Source organism: Limulus polyphemus, unplaced genomic scaffold (genome assembly GCF_000517525.1).
Source record: "Limulus polyphemus unplaced genomic scaffold, Limulus_polyphemus-2.1.2 Scaffold5, whole genome shotgun sequence".
In the NCBI taxonomy this organism is placed as follows: Eukaryota; Metazoa; Arthropoda; class Merostomata; order Xiphosura; family Limulidae; genus Limulus; species Limulus polyphemus.
The window spans coordinates 1,916,185-1,940,670 of NW_013665615.1; the positions used below are offsets into that span (position 1 = coordinate 1,916,185).

The window sequence follows — 24,486 nt, forward strand, 5'->3', positions numbered from 1 at the left end:
TTTTTCGTATTATATTTTTTTTTCTGTAACCTCTGTACACAACTCAACAACATAAACCAAAGCAGCTCTCAAAAGTATCTCGATTTTATTACTCATCAGAATCTCTAACAGACTACCCTAAAATTGAAATTCTTTCAGGTAGAATTAGAGTAAATTAATCTATGAGACCTTAGGCATGGCCAAATACATCAATCTAAATGGTTTGACCTTCTGAGTTCAAAACTGTAATTAGATCTCAAAGATGTAAGAAAATCAAAAACAAAATCAGAGCCGTTCAACGAGCCACTATGCAGCGACTAAAAACCACATTAAATGGAACAAACTGTCACAAATCTTGATATTAGAGAAACTAGTTTCGATACATTTGTGTGTTCTATTCAAACTCAAGTTGTCTTCTGGTAGGCAAACTGTTCAACAACGCCTATGTGATTTCGGAACCTCAAACTCTTTTACAGACACTAAAGAAAAGGAAGTTGTTCGAGGTTGTTGAAATTATGAAGACTTTGATTAAGTGGCTTTCGACGATTCTTCTTTTAATGAAGTAATTATTTTTCTATAAAATTATTGTTGATTTTTAGTTTCATGGTCAGAATCTCTCATATAGAGTAAAATGGCATTGCTTGTATTTCTATATCTAATACCTTTTTTATGCTTATAAACTCTTACGTTAACACTTTTTCCTGTTTCATCTACATAATATTTCACATAGCATTGGCATGATATAATATAAACACCTTGTTTTTTATCTTCATGTGTTGTACTACTTGAAGTTATGATATTTTCCTGGAGTTCGGATATATCTCAACGTAAAATGACTGGTATTGCAAAATTTTATTTTTACTTCCATTAGTTAGTTGAATATGCTAACTTCACATTTATGATACGTTATGGTGTGAGTTATAAATGTATTGACCCGTTAATCTGATAATTCATGAATAAAAAAAGTTAAACATCCCCCACTTTTATAATAATAGTATATTAAAAGCATTTGATTGTAATTATGCACAAAGCTACACAAGGGCTATCTGTGCTCTGCCCACCACAGGTAATTCCGCAGACATGCCGCTGTGCCAGTGGGGGGACTATTAAAAGCAATAAATAAATATAAATAAAAATCAATGACATTAAATTTACTAAATGTTATAACTAATATCGTTTTTGAAAGTTATAATATATCATACCTTACTTAGAGGACATAGGAACACTAACTGTTGGCTTGAACGATTGTTGTAGAAGTAAATTTGTTTGAAAAACCTAACCTTCTTATAACATGCATATTTATTCTACAATTCTCCTTAGCACGTCTTTTGTCCTCCAGTGGCACAGCGGCATGTCGACGTACTTACAACGCTAGAAATCGGGTTTCGATACTCGAGGTGAACAGAGCACAGAAAGCCCTTTGTTTGGCATTGTGTTTAACTACAAACAGCAACAGCACGTCCTTTGACCGAGGAAAACTCATTAAGCCACCCCTATGAGCTACTTGTTTTTGTTTAAGATGTATATTTATAGCAAAATCTAACGTTTATGAAAATTCAAAGCTATAAATAAATAAAAAAATACATAATACTGTACTGTGAAAGGTAATACAAAGAAAACAACATGCTAAACATAATATGTGATACATTTGAAGCTTTGCCACTATATGCTTTAATTATCTCCAGTAACAAGTACCTAGAGTTAGCTACGGGAAGTAATAAATAATGTGAAATCTGAAAAGGAAACACGATAAATCTCTAGAAACCAGAAAGTTCTATAAAAATAATACTACTGAAAAATGAAAGCTGCAACAGTCATTAATATGGGAAAGAAAGTAATAATCAAAAGCTAATGACGCAAGTTATACTATACACGAAACGTTTATATACATATCATTAATAATAATAACCAGAGGTAAAAACCAGTGGTGTTCAACACTAAAGTTAAGACTGTTCACTAATGCTATGAACAATATTTCAAGGATTATTATAAGTATATTCATTCACAAACAGCCTCTTAAGTTTCCTCGTTATAGATCCACAGAAAGAACATACAATGTATGAAAATAATAGAGAGCCAAAACTTGATAAAATTCTTGTTATTTTCAACAGCTAGTCTGCAATAACTTATATGTTTTGTTCTCTTCCTTTTATTACCAGCTTCTGCATTTTCTATTCCTAGTGTTTAATAAATGACGGGAAAATTCATGGAACCTTTTCCTTGTATCGTCTCTTAATGTTACACCAATAATGAAATCTTTCTTTTTTTAATTCCACTTATATACCGCAGATACCGCAAGACATATACCGCAGATACATGGTTGTTAATTTCCTTAATAAAACATCCCTTGGTAACGTAGAAAAATGCAATAAACTGAATTTAAAGAAATAAAATCTAATGTGTAGTGTAATGTTTCTCGATCATTTTAAATAATAATGTTTTATACATAACGCTTCAGTTTTGCATTACAATGATTTATTGATGTTGGATTTTATTACCAACATTTTACTATTAAAAATCTTATATCCCTTTCCATATATTTGCTAACGCAACTCCTTTTAAGTGATGATATTTACTGCAATAATTTCTGTGAAGGTTATATCAGTTTTTAAATCTATCAGTTTCTTATCAGCGTTACTTGATCTTCTTTTAGCCGCTTTTTTTATGCCACACTAGTCTCCAATAAAATAAAACCAACCCAAGTATTAGTATTCTTATATGCACAAAGAAATTGCAATTCCGTAAATTAATTGTGAGTGTGAATAATATTTCAGTATACAACACTTTAATGCCTTATAGGGTCCTTGGTACACTTGTATATTTATATAAAGTATCGGATTTCTGCATTTCCAGCAGGGATTTTATTCAGTATCAGTGTTGTTGTTAGTATCATGAATGGTTTTATTTTAGCAAATGGCAGTGCGCATACAATTAGTATTGTAATCAAATTTAAAGTTTAGGTCAATTTCCAAAAGCTAAAGCTCTTATGGTATTATAAGTGTAAACTTTTGGAGAATATCAATTATTTATGTAATGATTGAAACGAATATTGTATAACGTAAAATTAAAATTTCCGTTTTACAAGTAATTTATGCTAATTCAAGCTAAAAAAATTATAAATAGACATTACACAGAACATTGCCTAAGTGAATTGAGAATTCAATATTCAAAATAGAATAAAAGTCTGTTAAGTAACAATGCCTAATTATACACAGAGATAATGGAATATTAATGAGTTCGTCTCTCGTATTGAAATAAAAGAAATACATTTGTAAAATAAACTGTTATTTTCATGAACGCTAGTGTGTTATTTTTCTTTCTTAGAGAAACATTTCTTGAAGGTCTCTGCAACTGATTTTACACATTTCACCATATAGCAATGTTATGAAGTTACGTTTAAGGAACATTAGTTGGAGATGAGAAAGTGGCCAGCAATTGGTGAGTCTCTAAGGGATTAAGGGAGTACAATATTCTAAGTCATTCGAATTGGATATCACTGAAAAAAAGTCAGTTGACAAAAGAATGCAGGAGAAAAAGATGACATATATTTAGGAAGGAGTCACAATACATGATTCTTCTAACCTTGAGTTTAGTGAAAATACGGGAACTGGGAGTGGTTTTCGCGAGGGGTAACATGGTAACGATTTAGAACTTACTAAGATAACATTAGAAATGAAATATTTGGAAACTGAAAATAAACATTTGGAAAAAGAAGCTAAAAATAAATGCTTGAAAATAGAAGCTGTGAAGAAACTTTTAGAGCTAGAGCTAGAAGATTGAGTGAAGAATAATGTACACGGGACAATAGACAAACTAGTGTTACATCCTCTCCTGAATTACCTACACAACTGTCTTTACTATCACAAAACGCAACCAACACTTCAGCTACACCTGACTGTACTTCTACAGGAATAGATGGAACATACTGCATGGTAGAAAAGAACCAACTCCATTATATCTCTCATCATATTTTTAGTTTTCACTGAAAAAAGTTGGTCATTTTCAAAATTTCACATATTTGATTTTATACCTTCTGTACATCATAAGTTTTTAATATGTAAGTAAATACTCAACTAGTTAATAAATTCTTTTCAATAATGCAAAATTTCACTTTTCCTTTCGTACAATTGTGTGCAATCTTCAATAAATTCCAGAGGATTGCAATATATGTTCATGTATTTCATTTTTTTACACTATTAAATATGCTTGCAACAACCTAAATTCGGCTATCAAACATATAATATGTCATGTTAATAAGTAATGAATTATAGCTAAATTTGCAAAATATAATGTTTATTATTTCAGGAGCTGTAAAACAAAATTAATTTACAGCAAGTAGTAACTGACAAGAAATAAAAGTTGAGAGATAGCTATATGGTGCAAGAGATAGAGGTGGCTGTCATAAAATTATGGCACAGAAAAGAAAAGAAACAAGTAGAACACTAACCGGTCAAAAGAAGTGTTATTATTAATATTTTTTTCAGTAGATTGAGAATAACCTTTTTATAGTTTGATTATATTTATCTTTGTTTAAGCACAACAGGATAGCATTATATGATAAACTTAGATAATTGTTTCGCATATTGAAGACGTTTTGCTTTTTTTTTTAAGTTGCTCTTGGAATTATATTTTCATGCTAATTGGAAGATTTGCTTTCAGCTATATATTTATACCTGTTTTTATTCAAACAAATGCATTTGTCATTTGATTCTTGATTTCAAGTTTATTGATATTCAAACTCTTTAAAAAGACAGTAAGAGCCATCTGCAGGCAACACTTAATGCGATCTTATCCTTTTCTCATTTGTTATTGTAATATATATTTATATCTAATTTTTGTTGGTAAAACCAGATAATTAAAACCCAGTGAATGGACAATGTATCACATAATTTGCACAATCTATTAAAAGAACATTTCTTGATAAAACTTCAGTTGTCAAATTTGAAGATAATTTTAAAAATAAACAAACATATTATTTACCGAACGTAGATTTAATATATATTTATAACACACAATGTAGATGTATCAATACAAATTTAATGCTGAAATCATTGAAATGAGACAAAAGAAATGTGCTGTGAATGAAGTATGAATTAAAAATAAAGTCTATAAAAGATCTAATCAATATGTTTTAATAGCCTTTAGTTGCCCTCTTTTAAGATACGTTCATGTATGACATTCTTTAAAATCAACCAGGTGTTATTGAAATGTGTTCTGTGCTTCATGGGAAATACTGTACAATTATTGTCTTGTTTGTCAAAACATTGATACGAGATGAAAATTTTATTTTTGTCAAGTCTATAACTCAAAGTGTCCTTGAACTATAAAGGATTACGTCTGAATAATAGTTTCCAGAAAATGGTTGAAGTGTGTGACTTTTTATATTGAAAAAACTATGTTTCTCCTTTAAAGTAACGTATATATATCACTTTATCAGTATGTTTATCAAATCACTATGCTGACAAATTTGTGAAATTCTCAATTGATATATATATATATTTAAGAATAAATTGATTCTGTTATTGAGATTGTAGATAACTTTAAATATTTATCAGAAAAAACAATACAAGTTGAAAAGACACATTAAACACACAAAAATGAAACTTAACTTAATCAGATTTAATATTCTAAAATATAGGTGCCACTTCATATGGAAGCAATGCACATTGTGAAATGACAGAAAACATAAAATTAATGATTTATCGTAATACATGACTGTTTCCCTGTCTATGACCACACCCACTTATTGTCAAATAGTACATAATAAAACAGCTTTTCACTGCATTATAATTACAGCTTTAAAATCAGTAGTAATGCCACAGTTTCCTTTCTTCCTACTATAATTTGAGAGAAGGTTGTTTGTTTGTCCTCTAATTCCTCCCAGGCTTTTGGACCTGTCAAATATGGTTTAATCAACTAGTAATGATTATGGATGTGTAAAGAAGTTATTATTTTAATTTTAAAATACATAGATTTTATAGCTCCAATACTGGCTAGATACAAATTAGTCAGAAGGGTGGCCACTAGGGGAAATGATGAAATTTCTCCAGTTTCCTCTTTCATTACATAGGATATGCATACATTCCATCTACTTTCAATAATTACTGGCACACGTAGGACAAAAATAGAAACACTATTGATATTCATAACTGGTTGGCACACTTATATTAAGTGAGATGTTCTTAAGTCACATAATTAATTATTGCTTTTTTAATAAAAATATAAGATAAACTATTATTTAAATAACCAAACCAAGTGAACATTAAACATTTTATTCTCATGTATTTATAATTTTTAAATTTCCACTGGCATATTTTGGACAAAAAAAACTTCCATAAACTTCTCACTGTGCATCGCACGGGTGCGTCCGCTAGTGTATTAAATTCAAGAAATTTCATTATGGCTCTTTAATGGTTCGCTGTTATATAAGCTTCTGAATCACATATATAATAGCTGTTTTTGTTGTGTTTTCATTGTTTCGATAGAGGAACAATATTCAAACAATTCGTTACAGCAGCTGGGTCAAGACATGTTACAAAATAATTTGTATGTACCATATATATTTTTTTTGAAACATGTTTGGAAGAAATAATACTGAATAAAATTAAATAATGTGTGGATGATTCATCAAAAAATACAAATAATTGAAAAGATAACTAAATGTATAAGTAATTAATTATAAAAGATAGATATTTCATAATATATGATACAGTGTGCAGGAATTCATGTTTATCTAAACCAAGGGCTTCATTGTGGTCCAAATGGGCAAGCCTCACTTGGGCATAATTGGCGCCAAGTGATAAATCTACATGGAATCCTGTCTAGTGGACCACTTGGGACCTGTTTGGTAGCCCGCATTGGCCATTTTCGGAACCCTCTGCATATTGCAGGAAAAGTAGCAAAGAAAGTGGACAGAGATCTTTTAGATATTATGAGCAGATATGGCATATTAAGATATTTGAAGGATTAATTTCTGAGCAACAAGAAGAATTGTGTGAAATTGTAAGAGAATTAGTGAATGTATTTGAAGATAAGCCAGGGAAGACCTGGTGAGTTAAGCGTGGAATAAAAATAAAGGAACCCAAAAGGGGTGTGCCAAAGTACTCGACGAGACCTCTGAATATTAAGATAGAGAAATTGTTAAATGGAAAAATATGGAATCTTCTAGCCCTTATGCATTGCCTATAGTGTTAGTACCTTAGTCTAATACGGTAAAGTTATGTATTGATCTGAAAAGGTCAATGAAGTTACTATCGCTGATACCTACCTGTCATCTCACATGAATAATACTATAAACGAAGTTTATCTTTCGAAAGCGCTCCGGTTATAGGGTTTTTATCATTTTGTATCAAGACTTTTTGAACCTACGTGTTTTTCTGACATCATAAATGAAGTTAATAACGCACAGTATATTAGTAGCATTGATTAATTAAAAAGTTATTCCCGAGTCGAGTTATAGTAAGAGGATAAACAGAAAACTGCATTTTTTACACCTTATGGATTATTTAACAATGCTCCAACAACATTTCGAAGGTTAATGCATAACGTCTTACAGGGCTTAGGTGAGTACGCCACAGCTTATACAGATGACAATAGCATATGCATTAATAATTTGGATGAACACCTAAGAAGGAAGTACCAAGCAGGTTGAATAAAGAAAACATAACAGCAAAACCAGGTGAATGCGAACTTGGAATACACTACATAGAATATTCAGGTCACAATGTGGGTGGGTAAAGAATTAATTGTCACTGTAGAGGCAAAGGTAAAAGCTATTAGAGATTGGGAGAAACCTACGGCAAAGAAAAAAGCTACGTCTTTTATCGGGATGGTAGGGTGTTACAGGAAGTTTGTTTCCGGGTGTGTCTGGAAATAGCAGCCCCACCCAAAGCATTAATCTATACATCAGGCACAAAACTGAGAAGGCTTTTAGGAAATTAAAGGAGCGGTTGTGTATAAAAAAATGCTTAGCTATAAGGAGTTATTAGCAACCATTGGACAAAATGATGTGTCCGATGCAGCTACATGGGGTAGTGTTTAGTCAAATACGTGATGTGTCCGATACAGCTATAGAGGTAGTGCTTGATCAAATATGTGATGTGTCCAATGCAACTATAGGGGAAGTGTTTAGTCAAATAGGTGAGAATAGTATGGAACATACAAAGGTGTAGTTAAGCCGAAAATTGCTAACATGCAGGAAAGCTTTAGTCACCATTTAAAGAAAGTGCTTAGTAATCGTTTGGAGGCTTGATGAATTAAGATCCTTTTTCTTATGTGAAGCATTTGTCGTGGAAACGAATCATGACCCTATAATCTGGTTGTACAGAGAGAAGAATGAAAACAGAAAATTTCTCTTATGAAATCTCTTTGTACATGAGTTTAATTTTACAGTACGTCATAGACCAACGATACTCTCTCCCACTTGAATTATTAATCACTGTGATCATGTTCTGATTAAAAGTTTGTTTAAAGCTAAGCACAAAGCTACAAAATGGACTATCTGTGATATGTTCACCACGGGTATCGAAACCAGGTTTCTAGCGTTGTAAGGTTTCTATTTCTGTATTATTAAAATGGCTTTATTTATTTTACTTTTATTAATATTAGGTTTTCGACAAATAATTTTAACAATTTTATTTTCTCTACAATGTTGTGTATCTGTAAAATGTTAGTAGACAAATGATGGGAGTATGTCCATGTTCTGCTATTCTAGTATATAAATTTCTATTAGGCTCCCCTATATAGATTATTACAGTCCGTACATTCTACTTCTTTCTCAATAGTAGTCGGTTTGACTCTATTTTTTAAGATTATATTCATCTTTTTTTTTTCCTGGCAAAACAACAAATTTTCATACAACTGGAAGTTTATATATATCCTTTCTATTTATTTCCAAAGTATTTTTATCGTATTTGATAAGCCAGGTACATAAGGAATTACAAAATAAACCAAATTATCTGGATGACCTTTCTTGTTTTCTATCGACTTATGAGTTCTTAAGTATTTTTAACTACACTAATAGGATAATCATTCCTCTTCACCAATGCATTTTCTAGATAATGTACTTCCTTATCCAGATCTTCTTTTGCACTGCAGTTAGTTTTTGCAATATTACAAAGAAAAAGACTGTGAAGTTCATAAAATATCTAGACAAAGATTGTGAAGTGTAATATGATATATGTAAAGACAGTGAGTGGTAAATCATTCTAAAGAAGAGTGTAATGATACGTTGGAATTTTGGAAACTGGAATAACATTGAGATTACAAAGAAACACAGCCGAGTCTGAATACAATCAACATTATTGAATATATTCAGAAAAAGGATGGAGATGTGTTACGGAATTAGGTGTAAGAAACATTGGTTGAAGTTGAGAGAGGCGAAAAAGTGGCTAAGGAATTATAATAATACAGCATCTCTAATTCATTAGAAAATGACTGGAGAGAGCGGCCGCCTTTCTAAATTCAGCATGTGCTATGACTACGTTATAATTTGATATATGGATAACAGATAGAAGGTCAAAAAGAAAGGGAACTGTTCGGCGTTGGTTTGAGAAATAAATATAAATATAGGAGTTCAATGAAAAATGATGATGATATAGTAATATTGTAAGAGAGCGAATAGACCGAGAGAGGCAAAGAAAGAAAGTAATATTTGTAAATTATGTGTTATTGATTACCACTAATAAACAGCAATTTGTATTGTTTACATTCTTATGAGTCAATTCCTTATAAAAATGGGTACAATCTAAATAAATCTGATGAACATAAGAAGGAAAAGTGAAGTGCAAGAATAGCACAACCGTAAATAGCAAGACGCCCTTAAAGTTTATTGTTTACAACTAAGCAATTGGCACAAGATCTGTATGTCATAAGAAAAGCACTGGGCGACTCAGCGAGAGTGAAGACACTGTAATCTCAGTAAAAGAATCATTAGTGTTACATACCTGAACTTTCTGGTGAATTTTTTGTGCGCGTAGATGGAAGTTGATGATGTGTTTCTTTCAGCAAGAATGCACAACCTCACACATATACAAAGTTTGCATATTTTGCTCATGAGGTACTGAATAACGTTATATTGAAATCCTTAACTGATCTTGCTGCACCTTTTTGCCAAGCTCTCCAAGCTTAACGCCACTAGACGTTCACGCAACAAGTCCACCATCTGTATCCAATACATCCCGGTCTCGAGATACATTTACAGTATTGTGATTATCATGTATTTGACAGATGGCGAAGACGATTGAAGAAGTGCATGAGGAGGTACAAAATCTGGAGGTGCGTAGACTAACATCCTTTACGGCATATTTCTATCTTTTTCCTTCGTGTAAACTCTTATTACATTTTGAAATGTTCAAACTGTTTTCACAAACCTGTATGTGCTGAAATGTGCAACCTATTGTTGATATTTCCAAAAAAGAGTAAGCTGGAAGAAAAAACAGGCCCCCAGTGGCACAGCGGTATGTCTGCGGACTTACAACGCTAGAAACAGGGTTTCGATACCCGTGGTTGGCAGAGCACAGATAACCCATTGTGTGGCTTTGTGCTAAATTGCAAGCAAACAAAAAAGGTAAGACGGTAGCATGCGAATTATGTGTTAAAAAATATAATCAAATGATAAGAAAGGCAAGCTGGCACATTGGGCTAAAAAGCGCAAACACACGTATATATATGGTATTTATATAAAAATGAAAGATGCTAAAATAACGTATTACATATATACTTAAGAAGGCCATGAAATATCTAGTTTCTAAATGAGGAACGTAGATGCCATGGTAACATAAATTGCAATCAAACATCTGAAATCTTAAAAATGGTGGAAATGAATGTCAGATAACACGAAATTATATAAAATATGAAACAAAAAGGCTTATAAAATACAAAACTGTAATTATAAGTTATTAAATAATAATAAACAAATTTTTGAAAGGGATAAACTCCACATACAACTCACGCAACCAGAATCGGCAACTCTCTTACTAATAATATTAGAATAAATATTTGTATTTGTATTCCATTTTTTAGATTGTTAAACCAACATTTTACATGCATAGAAACTCATATTAAAACTACTTTCAACATTTTAATATAATACGCATTTTTTGTTCGCCTTTTAAATTTTCGTGTGCTTCTGTTTCGTCTCATTCGAAAACAATACTTTTCGTTATTTTAGCTTATTCATACAAGTGGATTCCCCTTAACCAGGAATCGTTTTGAGAGTGATTTGTATTCATTGATTAAATTCCAATCTTTTAGTAATGAATGCTTTTACTAAAAAGGTATATTTTACTTCTTGAACTTGTAGATTTCAGTGTATTTGTGCTGTTGCATTGTTATGAAGGTCTACTCTAACACAGCGTTACGTATAACCGTGTAAGTTATGGAGCATCTAAATCATTTTGTTATTTAAAATTCAACTATCCAGCGTATTAAACATTGTTGTGTTTCTTATATGTTCCTCGGGGAGACAGTGGTAAGTCTGAGGGCTTATAATGTTAAGATCCAGCGTTCGATTCCACGCGGTGGATATAGCAGATAGTCGAATATGGCTTTGCTCTAACATAACCAACCCTTCCTTACATTCTTGATAAAACTTGCCGGAAAAAAGTAAACCTACTAAATTACAACAAAATGTTTTGTATATTAAAGCTCCATTAAATCCATCCAGCCCCTATCCATGAGAATAATTATTCCATAATTTTTGATAATGTATGTATATTTTACAAAATTTTGCAGGCTTTTCTACACAAAATATCAGGTTTTTAAATTAAGTAATAAGATGTTTTAATTAAAAATTTTCTCGCAACATTTTTTCTTTCATAATGTTGACTATCCAACATGCAAAGTAATTTTAATTTTAAGACTAAAAATATTTTCGTGCATTAGAACATTTTCAAATTTCACATGCAAAATTCTTATAACCTCCAGATAATTATCAATTCTTTTAGAAAAAACTATATATTTTATCTGTTATTTTCGCTACTGTATCTCTGTAGGGGTTGGTTCGATTTGACCGACTTCGTAACCTCAATGAAAAATTAAGAAATAAATACAAGTTATGTTTTTTCGTTTTAGAATGACTACAGCTTATAACACGAAAACACAAGTGTTTAGTCTAAATAGCTTAAATCTCATAACGTTATACACTTAAATATATTTAGTAGTTTTATTGTATTGACCTTTTAGCCGTGCCTGGCTAACAATATTGAAGTTGCAATGACGCGGCGCATGTTTACTGATGTTACCGTATCCAAGACTATAAAGCTGGCCTTTACAAAATGACTTGTCTTGGCTGTGTTTTAGTGGACTAGTATTTTGTAAAATACAGTCATATTTCAGTTTTAACCAATTATGTATGTATATACATTATTACTATTTAAAATAAGTTCTTGAACCTCAGTTATGTTTCTTAAAACATAGAACAGTAAATAAAGAACTATAGAAAATAATTACATCCTCTAGTTACGAATTTTAAACTCGTTTGCTGCTTGCTGTAGGTTGCTAAGTCTTATAAAATTTTGCACGTGGAGGATGTGAAACGAAATATTTTTTTAAAAAGTTTTATATATATACATTTTGAAATAACCAAAAATAATAAATAACTATATCAATACCATAGAATTCCACTATAATCTATCAAACTTAGTAACTAAGCTGTATTTGGGTCTAAAAAATATTAAATTCCGAGCTCACTAAAGTTTCACCTTATCGTTTCGAATCCAAGCTTTAAAATAACGAGTTTGGCGTTGAATACTTCAATTAAGCTGAGAGAGCCACTAGGGGAACATTCTGAGCTTTCGATTGGTTATTCACACGCTTAGACAGATGTAAGTGTAGGAAGCATGTGTAAGAAGCGGGGTCTCAGTGCTTGTCTGTTCAGTACATGTCGCGATATCTCAGCAAATAGAAAATATAGGAGGTTCTTATTTGATATTCTAACTTGTCAATATCGATAATTTGAGTTCCTAATTCGTAAGAAACCATAGACTTTGTATTTTGACATCACAAACATCTAATTTGAACCAATGCTGGATTTAACATACCACGTGACACTCACAAATCGATATTTAGTATTTCTATTTTAATATTTACTTTTAAATTAACTAATAGATCATATTAAACTTTAAATTATAATCTACAATTTGATACCAAACTTATTGATATACATCCATAAAATAGTAGTTCAATACAATTTTGAATGCGAATCTACAAACGCGATGACATGGCCGTTGACCCGTGACCATAGGAAGACCCATAGAGATAGGGTTACGTAAATAATTTTTCGTAGATAAACAACAAGGATTACTAGTTATAGTATATAACTTAAATATATTGTAAGAATAAAGACATTTTCCTTGTTTGACCGTACCAGTTCATAAAGACTCCAGTATAATTTTTTTTCTTTATAACAGTAAAAACATTAATAATAATATGAAAGATTATACCTTTGCTTGAAACTAGTTATATAAAGACATTATAGGTATCGTGCTGCCTAAATAGTATAAAACATATTTAATTCTAAGCTACTTACAAGTGTATGAGCACGATTTTTCTATAATAATTTTTCAGCACTCCTGTTTATAAATTCACTTATTTATAGGAATCTTTCCTATTTTTTTTTGTAATTTTTACAATAAACTTAGAATATGGTTCCTTACAGGGGTAAGAAGTTGTCTATTAACAAATTCATCATATTAGGTCGTCAAGAAATCAATGTCCCTTTTTTTAGCTGAAAAAACCCGAACAACTTATACATAAAAACAAAACATTTATTAAATGAAATATTCTCCATTCTTATCGATGATGCTTTTCCACCTGCCAATCAGGTTGTTAATGCCCTGGTTAAAGAAATCACTTGGGTTTAAATGCCATATCTCGAGAATATGGTGGGTGGGGGAGCACTTCCCAACCCAACTCCATAATATTGTGTTGCACAAACGTGTCACGTGTGGACGTGCATTGTCGTGGAGAAGAAGAACACCTTTCCGATTGATTTAAACGTTCCAGTTGCTGACTATAGATCTCTGTATTGACAGTTCGCTGTGAACTGAGGAGTTCGAAATGAATTATTCTTTTGATGTCCCACCAAATGCAAAGCATCACTTTCTGCGGATGGAGTCCAGGTTTTGGGGTCGGAAATAGTTTTTGTCTAGGACTGAGCCATTGTTTTTGACATTTAATATTCGTACAGAGAATCCATTTTTCATCACCGTTGACAATTCTGTCCAAAACTAGTTCACGCGCATTACTCGCCAGAAGAGACGAAGCAACGTTCACACGTTGGAAACGATGATCATCGGAGAGCTCGTGAGGCACTCAAACACCTTCTTTATAGAGTTTCCCATATTTCTTAGATGTTTACATATTGTTTCATGAGAGACACATGCAATTTCAGGGCCATTTCACGAGTGTGTTGTTTTGGGTTAGACTCAACAAGCGTCATCAGAGCATCAATATCAATTCCAACATGTCGGCTCCTTCCATCACAGTTTTTAAGGCTAAAGTCGCCTGAACGAAATTTGCTGAACCATCGTTGACACTTAGGAACGTTCAAAACATTTCCATAAACTTCTTTGATATTCTTTGTGGTTACAGAAGCGTTGTTTCCCTTCTTGTATTAAAACACCATTACATGCCGAATGTGTGTCTCGTCGTGTGCCATTACTATAAAATATTAGATTATACTAAACTTTACACATTCTATAGGCTACACTAACGTGACGTTTAGGCGGTTCGTTTAACTATTATACGTGATGTACGTTTTTTTTGGGGGAGGGGGTAATAAAGGGTTGCAAAACGCGACATTAATTTTTGACGACCTAATTCATTACTTAATGAAGCATAATGTTTACGTATACAATGTGACTAACAATTACAGCAACATACGCTGTATAAACACAGATGTTACATGAAATGGACGTTGCACATCACTTTCTATGAAAAACTTCGACATGTGTGACATAGAGAAACATAGTGATAAAATTCTTTTTAACACCTACATAATTAGGAAGTGCTCATTTCATAGTTTACTTTTTATGGAAAAATGTTTTATTTTGCTATTCTGCTTTTCCTAAAATGTTCCTTAAAAGTGGAGTTTTTACTAACCACTGGCAACAACCACTTTTTCTAAAGCATCATATATATTGTTACCTTGTTGATCATTACCGATATCTTCTCATGATTACTATTATCTAATCAAAGGATATTGTTTCATTAGTTCCGGACACAGCTGGTGGCTGGGCATGAATATCACGTGTGTTAAAATGAAGTCTTCCAGAAATGTGTCTTTTGAGTACGTTAGCGGACCTTGAAGAAAGGGAAAAAAGAAATCCAATAAGTTTAATTAACCATAGTATCATCATTTTATAACAGTTGCCTTAACAAAATGAAATAAATATGAATACTGCCTAGTTTACGTTTTTATTTTATAGAAAATTTATTTTCTTGTTTCTAGATAATATATGTTTAACAGTTTGTCTTATATAACTGAAACGTGCGACAATCTTTTATATGTCAACTCAAGACCAATTTGTTATGTAACGCTCAATATATAGACATATTTCTTACTTTTTACATTTCAAATACGCGTAGAAAATTCTTACTGTCTAAATATGTAAGAAAAAAGATAAATATATACTTGCCTGTGCCATCTTCAACTCTAACGTCTATTCTTGTTTCAAGCAAGTGTTCAAGCATTTTCTGTGGTGTTCCGGCCATTACACTGTACCTAAATTAGCAATAAAATTACAACCGGACAGAATGGTGATATATTTTAAAAATATATGTTATATCAAGCAATCGTTAAACACTGCTAATAACGTACAGTGGCCACAGAAAAGCTTCTTATGACCTTATTAGTGAACTAAGTCTACTTTCCCATAACCAGTAAAACAAGGTAAATTAGCATTGTTTTCTAATGCTTTAGTATGTCCATAAACACCTTTTAGTTCATGTGCAGCTGTCTACAGAAACAAAATGGAACTCTACAAAACACATTACTCTCCATATAAAACATATTACACCAACATGTAGAAAATGTATACTCTGTATACAAAGTACTGTTGATTATTAATTACAAAACAACACAAAAGATTTACAAGTGTATTCCTTTAAAGTCATTTAAATTAAATTAGATGATAGTTTCGTAATTAAAACATTCGGCTCACATTAAATAAGAAAACGTACAATATGACCTGTCGAGAGTTGCATTATCCAGTTATATCAGTATCCTTTATGCCAAGAGGGTCAATGGTGAGAAATTGGAATTTATACAAACCTTTGATATATTCATGAGATACAGTTACTTTTATTGAAATATTAGCTTGTTATAAAAGATGTAGAATGTTAACTGTAAACTGTAATTTTAATATACTGTTTCAATATTCAAAGTATTTTACATCATTTTGTTTAATTCAATTACAGTACATTTCTGTTCAATTTTATATTAGTAAATATTTGCGTCACTGTATTACTGAGAACATTCTGCTTACCTTGTCTGATTTAAACTAACGTTTATATTTCATATCTTTATGCTTACTTATAGTGAGAGGAGCCCCCCTCGGCACCTTTTAAATCAGTGAGAATTTTCTGAAGCTGCAACACATCTTGTCCGTGTTCTTTTAATCTCACTGTGTTTGCTTCAGCGTCCTGGAATAAAATGAGTAAAATTAAAATTTATTGTTATTCAAAATTGGAAACGTATTATTCGAATCTTCTTTGTCTTAAAATTGAATTCGATAAAGACTAAATTAATAAGATGTATAGTTTTTTCTAACTAATCCACATTAAATAGTTACGTGGACTTAGCAAAACATATTTGATACTATTGTTTTCACCATCAAAATAACATTATAACTAAATTTTATCTTATACTTTATGTTCCTTGTTTAAGTAAATGTCTTAAACATGAATACTTAAATGTAGCTTCTATCTGTTATTGTATTTCATAAAACAGCTAGATTCTATAGTGAAAAGTAAATAAAATAGTACAAATTACATAACACTAAAGACGGAGTGCGCTATCAGATAACAGTGATCATAAAAAAAACAGCGGAAACATTTCTATTTCATCTTTTTTTTATATTAATCTCAGTTTTCATTACCTTCTTCTACACATAGTCCTAAAATATTCGACTTAACCTCAGAATACAGACCTTCGTTGTTAACTACCAAAAAGAAACAGAAATAGAATATAATCAGAAACTGTATGCCACGCTAGTAGTTAATGAGCAAACTGCGTGATGTAACATACAATAATAACTGACACAACGAGAAAGTAGAAAGAAAATATACATAAATTTAGCATTTCCAACGATGTGTTATTATTACATTGCGTACACACTACAGATCTGAATGTTAATTATTGTACTATTGCATGACGCTCCTTCAGATTGTATGTCACTATTTCGTATAATAAAACTCATATCTTTCCATGTAGTTTTTCAAGAGGTATCACCAACGTCTTTGCATAACATATCGTTACACGATACATATTTAGCCACGTACGAATATAATAAATAACCGAAACTATTAGGATGTTTTCGTCAAATTGACTACAAAAGAAACTAACCTGATATGTGTCACTCAAACGAGAGTTGACCTCAACGTCTAAGCTAAACACAACACTGAAACTCTTACTTGGAGTCTTATTCATATTAATCAATTCTACAATGTTATTTATAATAGTTTATACCATGTTTAAGGTATCACATTTGATAAAGAAGCACATTAAAGCTAAACACAAGAAAATATTAGCATTTAATTTTTAGCTTGATCCCAGAACAGATTATGTTTCTCCAGCTTTGAAATTATCATCCACTCAAGCAATATGTAAAATGTTGTTAGTGGCTATAAGGAAAATATCCAGTTACCCTAAGAATCCTGTTGAAGTCATTCTTGTCTACTCGGAGAAAATGACAGTTGTCTTCTCTCGTCACTATAGTTGCTGCTCTAAATTATAGAAAATGTCAAATATCATAAGGGTTCTGACATGCTGATTCCTTAAAAAACAAACTATCAAATATTGTTGAATAGTTTTAAATCTATACAAATGACAGAAGTTTTAACATTAGCAATGTTATACACATGTATAATGACATTCTTAGGTCATTTATCTAGAGTTTGTGACTACTATATATGAAATAATCATTATAGAATACAATCAGATATTCTATTTTCTAAAGAATTAAGATCTCAGCACTTTAACTCTCATAACACTATTGTGTTTCTATTTATCATCCTAATGAAGTTTTCAATATTTATAAATTTCATAAAGTCACTTTTTTGTGCATTGGATCACAACAGACAACCTACAAGCAACTTCCAGAAATATCTATGATCCATACACCAAAGCATTCGTTAAACTTTGCAAACAAACTATATGGTCAATATATTTGATGAGAGAGTCCAAGTATGACTCAACCCCCTGAAAAAACTTCAGGTTCTCTAGGGCAACTGAAAAATAGTCTTGTATAAAGACGTTTACTTCATTAGCGAAGCGTCCTCAGTTGGTAAAAGTAAAAGCTTGTAAATTACGAAACATAAAAATATTAAGTAAGAAACAAGGCATATACAAAAGAAAAATTAGCAACATTTAAAAAACTTATACATAAGCCTAGCATTAATATATATATAAAGGGTGTCCCCTTTACTTTCTAACACCAGAATACTAGAAATAAACGACCTTATACCAAACTGTTGTTTTTATTTTATTAGACACTCAACGTTTCGCTTTACAACTTATTCAGGAGTGTTCCACTATAACACAAACCATAACTGACAGTACAAAACTTCATTCAATACCCTATATCACACGTGACTTCTGTTGAAACAATTTAAAAGCCAATGTATATTCTATCCACATTGAATACGCCAGCTCAGCCTAGATAAACGTTGCAAACTCTATCCTCTCAAAATTACAATCGATTCAAAATTCTTTACTTTTGCAGCATACAGAGTACTCAGAAAAATATTCAAATAATTATGTGAAGCTTCTAATGTTTCCGAAACTTTTGTAATTCTCACTATGATATTTAAAAAAAAAGCCAAATAAAAACGCTCTCTTAACTGATCTATTAATAGATAACTATATCATACATGATGGAAATAGGGCCAAGCACCAGTCCTCGTTCCCACTAAACATCTGCTCAAATTTTCTTTAAAGGTTACCTAATATTAGTCAACAAAAGCTCAAATATTTATATACATTAGAGTCAAACTATTTGTGATGAACGTTGTCAGGGTTTTAAATGTGAGTGGGATGAGGATTCTTCTACAGTAAGTGTCTGTGACTTGTTGGCGATAAATTCGAACGATAAACGGACAGCACACAATCCACTTGTTTTAAAATAATATATTCAAAACAAGTCAAACTATGTATACAAATTCCTTACAAATTTAAAGTTTGAGATAGAACTGTGATAACTATGAGTTTATAAGTATATTTATGTATATTTAAGTATATTTATCCATGGATACGTTGAAAAGAACCAAATTATTAATTAGTCATGTCTGTGAGCTTTAATAGCGTAGCTTTTATTTTCAACCATTGGCTGCATTAGTGGTATTACTTATAGGGAAGCATACACCCAACACCATGGAGGAAGTAAGAGGTAAACATATGCATCTCACCATCTCAGGTCACCCAACATCTTGATTAAAGTCAAGGCACAGAATGGATTTTTTTTCCAATTGAGGAATCTTTGATAAAAAGTAAAATGTCTTGGTATAGGACTCTTTCACAGTTGTCCGAGAAAAGCTGAAGTTTTCATAAAACCATATGTTCAGCTATTATTGGTTCTAATCATAATATTCTGTTTCTGAAGATGATCTTTCACTTCTTTATATTATTTTGTTCATCCCATTCCCAGTACAATATTTCATGCAGAGTAACAACGAGCAGTGCAAATATACATATAGATCAGACTTGTTATATGCATTACTGCGCTATGTTGTAATAGTTGTAATCGGAAGTTGTTGTTTTGTTTTTGAAAAAACAACAACAACAAGTATTAAATCATATCATATGAAACAGTATACAATATTATTAATAATCAAATTTAGATAATCATAATTTTTGCACTGATACATGCTTCTTTCAGAAACCAAGAGTTGTCACTTTGTCAACTGACATAATACTTTTATGGCCAATTCAGAAGGCTAACATACAGATAATTCATTTGGTTGTTATTTCAATTGTCCAACAATGTGTCACAGTGTCCTAAGAATATCTGTAGAATGTTTTATAACTGAACTTTTTTGTTTAATTTTCACCTTTATTGCCCAATAAACTATCCGAGTCCTAACAATATATATCATAAGTTGATTATATTTATATGTTGATTACTTTGAACATCTACCATCTCCTTAAAAATAATTACCTTTTTTATAAGGATACCAGTAACAATAAAGTTATAATCTACTAACTGTGGTTTGCTTACTGCCATCATAACCATAATTCTTAACGTAACTATAATAGTCATACAGCTATATATTACCTCTGAGTTAATGTATATATAAAGCACAAAAAATCTGTGTCTGAATGTTTGTCTGTCTGTCCATTATCTAACTACTCCTAGGTTGCTGGGCCAATCTCAAGCAAACTGTATGGAATAATAATTTGGAATAAGATGCATGTTAATGGAGATTCATAACCTCTCAACCTCTATTATTGCTGTTATTGAGTATTTATTATCTTTGATGTAAGTTAATGTTAACTACATTCATAGATGGCGCCAGGCTCTTATACACGCAAAAAAAAAAATATTTCAATTTTCTATGTACACTGTGTGGGAGGAGGGCACACAAACACCTTATACCTCTCAGAAAGTGCGCTAGCACTCTCTACGGAAGAATGCAATGAAAAAATGGCTGGTGCTATTGCAATAATACATAAACTCAGCTGAAGTTTCTACTCTAATAGCCACCATAAAGTTGACATGATGAGCCGTATCTTGAGTTATACCTACTTTCTACTTTGACCCGTTACCTTTCAACTTCGGCCCGTAAAACACTTCTGGGGTCAATGACTGCCAATTAATTTACAGGTGAAACATTGTGGAAGGGCATTAAGAGCTGGGTGTTAAAAGCAGGTAACAGAAAGCACCCAAACCGCCACTACATTTACTGCTGCCTCTTCATACGAAGTCACCCTGACCAATCGCACAGTGTATACCATGTTTTAACTATATACATATTGAGTTATTAAAGCTTATACAAAACTTTTAATAAAATAATAATGAGTACTGTAATAATAGGTTATGTTATAACTAAATAATATGAAAGTTATGTTTTTGTGTTATTTATCATAGCATTCGCTCACACAAGTTCATAACCCGGACAAAGGACCAGTATATCAGCTTGTAATCAATAAGTTATCATCCAACCTACTAACAAAGTCCTTACACTGTGTGTCACATCAAAGATTAACGAGTTGATTATTTCCGAGCATTCTCAATCCTCAACTATATAAACCAAACCGATTATCTTTGGGTTAATAATAACATTAATTTATACTTCAACAAGCATTCTTATGAAAATCTAACACACCAGAGTTCTTATTTGAGGTTTATAAGCGTGCCTGTTTCAACCTTTACCATATTCTAACCACATGCATCAGAAGTACTGTTACCAAACTACTAACAGTTTAACTGGTTGAGCCAACAACCTACCTACTTTCTAAGTTCTTACCACAAACATCAGAAAAAATTATTAACAGCTCATTCACCAAGTCCTGAAGTATACCCTTTATGACTAATAACTGCTATTTCCACCATTAGCTACTGCTTTAGCCATTGCCCAGTCACAAGTCAGAAATATTATTCCTGTGTGAATAGAACCAGATTTTGTTTTGAGAATAAACAGAATTATAATGATAGAAAATCACAGTACCTTGGAGCATCATTTACTAAGGCCAGTTTTCCAAAGTCGTCACCTTCATGTAAAGTACAAACGACTCCCTTGAAATATAAAGATATATATATGTATGTATGGAAATGCTATCTCATCAAATAATTGAAACTGGTGTTTTAATACCAATGCTCATAATGTTATATGAAATATTAAATTAAATTTCTTGAAATACATATTGGAATGAGTATCAACAATAGTTGCTAATAAGGAATTAAATAACACAATCAAGTCTACGTTTTTAGGCTTATCTGAATCTGTTTAAGTGAAATATAATTGAGAATTTAACCGCATTAAATAGTTCTTGTAAGAAAAACTGATACAAGTTATGGAAAATATATAAATAAATATTCATTTGCCTATAACGATACAAAAAATTAGCAATGCATTCAAGTAATTAGTTGGAACATTCATTTAGAATTAATATGCTATTACAGTGAATTTATTCGCTGCTATTGAATATACGCATAGTTTTTACCTCATAAGTGCCCCCCAGTGGCACAGTGGTATGTCTGCGGACTTACAACACTAGAATCCAGGTTTCGATACCCATGGTGGGCAGAGCACAGATAGCCCATTGTGTAGCTTTGTGCTTAATTACAAACAAACAAACGAACCTCATAAGTAATTATACAATTTACCCCACTAATTACGGGTTTGTTTTTACACGGTTCATTATCGCCGGAGATCTCATATTGCATCCTATTGAGTAATTTTATGTCTTTGTCAGTTACATTTGTCTGTCTTCTATAAAAAGCACAACATAAACCTTAACTGTGACCAGAAAGGTTACTTCCAGTGTCCCCCGATATCATTGTGGTAAGTTTACGGGTTTACAAAACTAAAATTCAGGGTTCGATTCTCCACAGTAAACAGAATGCAGATATCCCCTGTGTGGTTTTGCGCTGTGAAAATATCATTATTAAATATTATTTTAGAAGCATGAAACCCAAACATTGTCATATTTTCTAAATTACTTAATGTGATAGCTTCTGAATTGGTAATAAAATAATTCTGGTCTACTTACGTTGATTGGTATAACTGAAGTGTTTTACCAAACAGTTGTTTGTTCTTTCCAACAATGAAGTGAGACCTGAGGTGTGAGGCATTAAACTGACTAATTCTTAATTAGCTAAAGTGTGTCCTCCAGCTTTGTCAAAATACATGTTTCAAAGAAATTAAATGGGAAAAATATAAATATTATATACTAAATCGGTAGCCAAAGAGTCTACTTTTATAAGAAACAAGAATTAATGCCATATAATTTTAATGTCTACGAATTTGAAGCAACTTTATCAAATTAACCTACTGAGAAAATACAGTTTGTAGACTATTTCGAAGGATTATCACATCACCCTTTTTTATTTCCAACAGCCCCGCCATGAGATTTCAGCAGTGCAGTTGGTCAATACAAATTTTCTGTCATCCCATGATCGCTGTTATCCTCTAACAGCCACCTTCTTGTACGCAATGACAAGAAATAATTTGTCACGTGATCGAGAAGTATCATCCCCCAATACTGGTAGACGAATCTGAGGATCAACAATTGTCCATCAACATAAACAGTGTAGAAAAAAAATTAAAGCAGCAATAGATTAAAAATCCTGTTTATGTAGCATATCAAATATGCACGTGAAGATGTAATCAACGTAATTCTGAAATTCTCAATAGTCATTTTTCTTTTTCAAGTTTCCTTTCGCACTTGATTATGTGCAGGTGATACAATGATTCGAAGTTCTATAGAGTTCTAAAGTAATTATCAGTTGCAGTCTCTTTCACGGCTTCACCTACCATTGATAAAAAAAGTTTTAATAAGCCTCTGTTGACCTTCCTCATTCTGGAGAGCACTTTGGTGAACCTTATTTCTTTGCTTCATACTTAACTTTTACAACAATTATTGCACAACGGGCGCTGAAGCTTGCAAATAAATATTATATAACACTCCTGAAAGAACGTTGTGCAATAGTAACCTTTCCCCCCTCTAATAACGTACTTGCACAAGGGCAAAGCAATTTACTTATTAAGGTTTGTTTGTTTGTAGTTAAGCACAAAGCTTCACAAAGGGCTATCTGTGCTCTGCCCACCACGGGTATCGAAACCCGGTTTCTAGCGTTGTAAGTCCGCAGACATACCGCTGTGCCACTGGGGGAGGGGCAACTTATTAAGGGTGTCTGTTTATTTCTTCCCCTCCTGCTATACTTTGAAGAATTTAGAAATAACATTACTAATCATACTTTTAAACAAATATTTTTTCTGATATTTTTATCATCTATATGGGCCAACTGAGGTAAAATAATTAATAGTTTAATTAAGACTTGCTATGATCATACGTGAGTACTCTTGTGCCTGTACCATATGATATAAATGTAAACAAGTGGGAATCCTCAATAGCCGCGAGACTTTAAATTATTTTAGACAGGATTAGGGTAAATTAATCTATGAGGCTTTTTATTTTCCTTTTTATTAGCTCTATTTTGGGGGCATGGGGCGCGCGGACATCCGATTCCATTTTATTACTCGTCAAGATCTATACCAGACTTCGCTCAAATTGAAATTCTTTTAGGCAAGATTAGGGTAAATTAATCTATATGTCCTTGGGTATGG

At 31.9% G+C, this 24,486-nt stretch overlaps 1 protein-coding gene across 1 annotated transcript in view; it reads right to left on the bottom strand.

Moving 5' to 3' along the window:
- Positions 1–24,486, bottom strand: part of LOC106473199 (rap guanine nucleotide exchange factor 4-like) — a 274,940-nt gene that overhangs the window by 32,753 nt on the left and 217,701 nt on the right. Inside the window, exons 13-17 of the mRNA XM_022380258.1 lie at positions 21,865–21,932; positions 17,847–17,925; positions 16,514–16,623; positions 15,618–15,703; positions 15,183–15,282 (exon numbers count right to left, since the gene is read on the bottom strand). Of these exons, the coding sequence (XP_022235966.1) occupies positions 15,183–15,282; positions 15,618–15,703; positions 16,514–16,623; positions 17,847–17,925; positions 21,865–21,932 (443 nt within the window). The remainder of the gene's footprint in view (positions 1–15,182; positions 15,283–15,617; positions 15,704–16,513; positions 16,624–17,846; positions 17,926–21,864; positions 21,933–24,486) is intronic.